The sequence below is a fragment of the Myotis davidii genome, unplaced genomic scaffold (genome assembly GCF_000327345.1).
Source record: "Myotis davidii unplaced genomic scaffold, ASM32734v1 scaffold228, whole genome shotgun sequence".
In the NCBI taxonomy this organism is placed as follows: Eukaryota; Metazoa; Chordata; class Mammalia; order Chiroptera; family Vespertilionidae; genus Myotis; species Myotis davidii.
In genome coordinates, this window is record NW_006300104.1 from 300,815 (window position 1) to 307,719 (window position 6,905).

The following is a 6,905-nucleotide window of genomic DNA, read 5'->3' on the forward strand; positions in this document are numbered from 1 at the left end:
CCCCAACTGACGCAGCATGAAACCTACCATTCTGACGCCGTTTTCAAAGGCCTGCCGGGTGAGTGGAGCTGGGCCGTCCACGGTCTTGCCGTCGTCATCGGGGCCCCAGCTGGCACTGTAGATGTGCACGTGCTGGGGGTTGAAGCTGACTGACTTCGCCTCCACCATGTCTGTCACATCCCCGTCCAGCATTCGGACTCCTTGGGGACAGACAGGAAGTAGCTTCATTAGAGGCTTACACCCAAACAACCCAAGACTTGCCGGGGTTACAGCATTTGGGGGGCGGGGGAAGAATAATCTTTTAATCAACACTTGAGTGAGCATATTTTCCCCAGAAGAAGACAATTCGGATTTCTTCCAAAGCTTTCTTGGGAAGAAAGTAAGTTACAGTGCATGTAAAAGAGCAAAACGTCTCTTGTTTAAAAATTATTCACTTATTTTTTTAAAGAGCAAAACTTTTAAAAATCTTTCATAGCTATTGTTCTTTTTTCCGAGGTTTCCATCATCTCTCCCTTCTCTTTATCCTTGTCTTAATCGAGTGGTTGTCAAAGAGAGCCTCCAGGAATCCATCTTCCCTAACTTCTCTTCATTAGATCACTTGTGTTCATAATCGGTAGAAAGCACTCTGACCTTGGCAAGCTTACAAAACCTGGAAAGCTGCCAAGTCAGGTTGGTCCAGTTTCCTCCATACTTAATATTATCTCCGAATCTGAGAGACTGATGTGGATTTAATATATCACTTCTTTGCCAAGTTATTTATAAGTCAAATAATAAATGAGAATGCGTTCTGTGCATGTAAGACATCAAATAATTCTCACAAGGTTTTAGCAATGTATAGCCATTAATCTTCATTTAAGTATATTCCCGCCAGACAGATAGGAATTTATTATTAACCTTAATTTGCGAAACTAGACACAGATATTCAAACATAAGTTATACGTCATATGCCAGGCTTTCCTTGTATTTTGGAGACGCACAACAAATAACTGTGAGCTAAAAACTCCTTCAGCTTAAGCCAAATACCATCACCGAGACACTGTATTATTTTAAGAATATCTCTCTGCAGCCCAAATTCACTCCTTAGGAAAAACGCTGTTATCTGGTAGGGCTTCAAGTTTGTATTGATTACCACTACATGGGCATTCAGTAACAAAACCCCACATCAGGTAGTGTTAGATACTATGGGGTCTGAGGTGGAACTTGTGGTAGGAAATAAAAATGTTCTTTAAGAAACTGTACCTTCTTTGTGTTGTCAAAGGTGTTTAACTTTTAACTATAAAACTTACAAATACAGAAAAATAGAAAGAATGACAGTAACTACTGATCCAGCCACTAGTAGACAACTGTCAACATTTTTGCCACTTTTTCTTCATCCAAAAATATACATATTGAGCTGAGCCATCTTACGTTACATGGCAAATATGACATTTATCCTTTCATATTTTTACCCAAAGACAGAAAGAAATACCCTGTCAGTATTAAAATTCCCCAAAGCATCCCTAAAGACATGGCATTTGGTTGTTACATCTCAACTGTCTTTTCCTCCAGACTTTTGGCTTCTTAAGGATTTTTAAAGGAACCAGTGATGTGGGGAACAAAGGTTATGAACAGTCCCTTTAAAAGTTAGGAAATGGGAACTATATTTAGAAAGTCTGTCCGCAGTTTCCGTGGGAACAGGCTACCCAGCATGGTGCTCTGCATGGGCTGGGTCCTACGAAGCCAATGGTTTTCACTTGACATGAATATTCAAAATTCATCTGTGTGGTTTTTACGAAAGAAAGATGAACTACTTCATATTCTTACTATCTGTGTAAAAGCATACAATGAAATGATTTTACCGATATGAGGAGGTCTGAAATTAACACTGGACTAACCAGGATTTCTAAATGCCAACATGCAGGAGTGTGTGAAGTCCATGTGTGTGTGCACACTAAATGTAGGATAAAATAATATCTATAGGGTAATATTAATTTCTTGATCAAAAACTGACAAATAAGAATTCTGTGTCTTCAAGTTTAAGGAGGAAAGATTGCTTTTTCTTCATTTGACTGCAAGCCTTCATTCCTTGGATGTAGGGTTTCAATTTATAATTCAAAACGGTCCTGTTTTCAGGATGATGGGACATTTGTGAGTCATTGCCATACATTCCTTTTTTAAAAAACATGTATTTTTTTTTATTGATTTCAGAAAGGAAGGGAGAGGGAGAGAGATAGACACATCACTGATGAGAGAAAATCATTGATCGGCTGCTCCTGCACGCCCCACACTGGGATCAAGCCCGCAACCCAGGCATGTGCCCTGACTGGGAATCAAACTGTGACCTCCTGGTTCATAGGTCGATGCTCAAACAATGAGCCATGGTGGCCGGCCACCATACATTCCTTTTTTTACTGAGGGTCCTTGTTCAGGTGAGTCAGCCAGCAGCGTATCTGGGAGGGTTCACAAGTTCATTTCTTCATTCCCTCAAGGTCAGTGAGTGCTGGTTAGCACTGGAGAGCAGTGACAGGGACGAGGGCGTGTGTCTGTGCATGTAAGAGCTGTGTGTGGCCTGGAGAGCAAGGAGGATGAACCGGGCAGCCCCTGGAGTCATGCGATTCTCATGAGAAGAGCAGGGGCCTCCCGAACCTTCAGGATTCTTCAGGGGAAGTCTGTGTCTCCTCTCCTAGCTCCTCCTTGAACCTGTCTTCCCTCTGACACATAGCAGAGGCTCTCAGGGTCCTCTAACTGCTGCCTCACGTGCTACCACGCTCTAGGAATTCAGTGTGAAACGGGAAAGGGACGGGTCCAATTTACTGAGGGCTGACATTCAAGGTAGTCTCTGAAAGCCTTTTCTCAGCACCGTCACTGTCCATCCCAAATACCTCAGAAGACCTCTATCTTTATCCTAGAAAGAACTGTTGTTTTTATTTTTTTAGGTCCAACCTTCTTTACCATTCAGAAACAAATAGTGTATTGGAAACAAAGATGTCATCCTGGTTCCATTTATCTCATGACACCCTTTTAAGACCCCCCCCCCCCCAGGGGACACCTTCAAAGCCACTAACTAGGATCTATACCATCTCTTACAATGTTTTCTTCCATCTGCATGTAGCTGTGACACCAGGCTATAATAACAATGGTGACTACAAGTGGAAAAAGTTAAGTGGTTGCTTTTATTAATGCCTGGATTTAAACTGCTGTGCTTGGATCCTTGTAGTAAGCTTATGTATATTTGGGCTAGTGCATGTGTGTGCATATACTATGAAATTATTCGTGAGAACAGTCTTACTACATTATGGAACTGCAAAAGGAGTTTTTGCCATTTACCATTTTCATTGCAATTAAAAGGCCGTGTTTATAAAGCCTAAAGAAGAGGGAAAGAATAGACACTCTGCTTTCACATAATTTCAAATTATTCTTCCCACAGAGATATTATAGCCTGGCCTGGTGTTTCTATTATTAGTTCTTTCTGACTCAAGCACCGGTTGTATAGTTCTTTACAGATGTCAATGACACCATTTTCAGTACTGGACAACCTTGTTTAACGTATTGGACAATACGTTGGGGGGGCAGCTTCTGAAGTCTTTAACTGTATGCAGTAACACATGTTAACATGGTCATTTTGCTGTCAGCAACAGTTGAACATTATTATGCAAACATATGCCTGTTCAAAAAGGGGCTCTGAAAATCAGTTAGCACGAGAGCTCTTGGCTCACTTCTACAGCCACATAAGTTTGTTTCCCATACCTCCGATCTTGGCATTGAAAGCAATTCCGACTGTGCAGTGAGAGTTGTTTGCTGCGGCTGCCACTTCTCCAGCACAGCGGGTCCCATGCCTGCAGGGAGAACACACACACTTTCTAAGTAAGACACTCCATTCTTACAAAGTCCACACATCACAGCTACCACTCAGGCTCCAAAGTGCTGAGGAATGTACCAAGCTGGGGTTTTCCTGCAACGTCCTACCCAAGTAGTACTTAATCTGCCTGCAGAAAATGTTTAGCACTTACTTACATTCTGCTTTGGATTAGATTCCTGATATGTTTATTTTTGATATCTTGCTTTCCTAACTAGAAAATTTCCTTGAAGGCTACCAGATTGTACATTTCTTTGTATTCTCTAAAGTACCACTGTCAATAAGGTAACCCCCAGCCACATGTGGCCATTGGGTACTTGAAATGTCCCACACCCACCACCCTTCCCTCAGTTTGACTTTATCTTAATCTTTAATTTAATTTCATTTTAACTGGATTAAAAACTAGTCCTCAACTCAATTCTTAGAAAACTCAAGAATGTTAGTATGAGACTCTACTTTTTTAACTATAAATTTAAATACAGATCAAGTATCTCCAATGGGAATTTATCACCTAAAATTGGATTGCTGAAAATACACACTGTATTTCAGAAAGATTTTATATGAAATACCAAGAACATGAAATATCGCATTAACAATTGTTTTATAACAATGACATGTTGAAATATCTTATTTAGTAAAATATGTTATCAAAAGTTATTTCATCATTTTACTGCATTAAAAAATGTGTCTTCTAGAAAAGTAAACTTTTTCCCCCTGAAAGATAATCCCTGTTATTTCTTGCCACAATAACTTAGTTCCTTGGTCAAAAACATTCTTTTAGCTGAAAAGATTTCTAAGATCATCTTATCCAAGGATGAGAAAGAAGTCTCAAATGTAAAGGACAACCTGCTCGGAAAAGGTTGCCTAAAGCCCTTTTCGGTGCTGAGAATTCCACGGCGTAGCTGAGCCCAGAGAAAGAACACGAAGACTGACGACCAGCATCAGCTGTGGTTGCAGAAGAGGATGCGACAACCATTGTGGCCAATTTGTCATGGCTAATGAAGTCCCACGCCCACCGCCCTTCCCTCATTTTTAAAGAAGGAGGCCCTGGTTTGTAAAGAAATCTGTCAAGAGCAGCCAAAGAGTGACTAAAACAGCCCCCCCCAATTCCATTTTAGTGCTTTTTATTTTACAGCACAGGTGCCTCAGACCGTGACTAAAACAGCCCCCCCCCCCAATTCCATTTTAGCGCTTTTTATTTTACAGCACAGGTGCCTCAGACCACACTTCTCCAGGGATATGGGCTACAGTCTGTGCAACTATTAACAAGTTACTGCTTACATCTGCGAGGTACACAGTTTACACATATCCTGCTTGTCCCACTCAGTATGTCATGCATATATTTCTACGTAAATATTAATGTATATATAACTTAAAAGGGTAGTCTTGTACTACATAATCTTTTGAACTATACCTATATAAGTATACACACACCGCAGTCTCTTTAACAAGCCCTTTATTCCTCTACTCCTAGAAATTTGCCCAGTTTTTCAAGAATATTAACAAGGCTATAAAGAACAGTCTCAAGTATATATATCATTTTATACCTCATGACAAATTCTTAGAAGTGGAATTACTGGATCAAAGAATAGAGAATATATTGTCACACTGTTAACAGCAGATGAAAGTAATATAACCAAGTCTCATAAAAACTGCAAGAAGTAACAATTATTACTACAAATCATCAAATTTTGTGCATGGCAAAAAAAATAAAAAAAGAAAGACCATAAGCTAAATTGAATGACAATATGAAGGATGGAGAAAAATCTGGACAAACCCCTATGTACATAAATCCCTATTATTAGTTTTTCAATCTTTTTCATTCTTGCCGATCTAACATGAAAAATGGTATCTCGCTGCTTCGCTTTTTATCCCCTATGATTAAAATTTTTTTAAGTTATTATTATTTAATCCTCACCCAAAAATCTGTTTCTACTGATTTTTGGAGAGAGAGAGGAAGAGAGAGATGGACAACCTGAGAATCGAACCCGAAACCTCCAACTGACCCACCAGCCAGGATGTACTTTATTGTGTCTGTCTTAATTACTGCAAGTGCTATTGCAACGTGGATTTTTGTTTTTAGTTTCGTTCTAGTTTACTCTGGCCCATGGGTTATTTTATTTAGAAGTATGATTTAAAATTTCAAATGTATATGGGTATTCAGTTATGTTTCTGATATCAGTCAACAGTTTGATTTCTTTGTTATTATAGTGTTTATGAAGCAACTGTTCTAATTTTATGAGATTCACACATGGCTAAGTATGCGATCAATTTTTATAAATGCCCCATATGCTTGAAAGGGTGTATATCCTTCAATCGTTCTTTGTAAATCCATTATGTCAAGCTTGTTCATTATATTGTGAATTTGTTAATGTTCTTTGCAGTACTATTGATTTTTATGCATTTAGGATGGAATTATTTAATCTATTAAGTAATAGATTAAATGACATAAACCATTTATAAATATGTAGTAACACTTTATGGCTCTACGATAAAAATATCTGATTAATATTTAAGTTTTTTTTACCCGTTTGCTCCTTTTACTTTCAAACATTCTGTGTTCAGATTAGTTATATCTCTTATAAATAGAGTGTAATCTGTTTTTCAAACGAGGCTAACTAACTTTGTCTTTAACCAAGAGTTAGTCCACGTACAGTGACTGTATCTATTAATATATCCATGTATATTTTCTGCTTTTACTAGTTTGGATGTTATACATTCTATTATTTAGTGGTTATCCTAGATATTTGGTCATGGGCACCTAACATCACAGAGTCTAGAGTCAGCAATGCTTTTTTCAACTTTTCTCAAATAATATAGACTTCAGAATGTTTTAACTCGGGGGTTACCCATCTCTTGACACATGAGTCCCGGTGATTATAGGTATACTAGAGGCCCGGTGCATAAAAATTTGTGCACTCGGTGGGGAGGGGGTGTCCCTCAGCCCAGCCTGTGCCCTCTCGCAGTCTGGGACCCCTCGGGAGATAATGACCTGCTGGCTTAGGCCTGCTCCCGGGTGGCAGAGGGCAGGCCCAATCCCTAGGTGCAGCCCCTGGTCAGGCTCAGAGCA

At 39.4% G+C, this 6,905-nt stretch overlaps 1 protein-coding gene across 1 annotated transcript in view; it reads right to left on the bottom strand.

Moving 5' to 3' along the window:
- PCSK5 (proprotein convertase subtilisin/kexin type 5) overlaps positions 1-6,905 on the bottom strand; it is a 416,138-nt gene that overhangs the window by 259,684 nt on the left and 149,549 nt on the right. Inside the window, exons 6-7 of the mRNA XM_006776508.2 lie at positions 3,727-3,815; positions 28-200 (exon numbers count right to left, since the gene is read on the bottom strand). Of these exons, the coding sequence (XP_006776571.2) occupies positions 28-200; positions 3,727-3,815 (262 nt within the window). The remainder of the gene's footprint in view (positions 1-27; positions 201-3,726; positions 3,816-6,905) is intronic.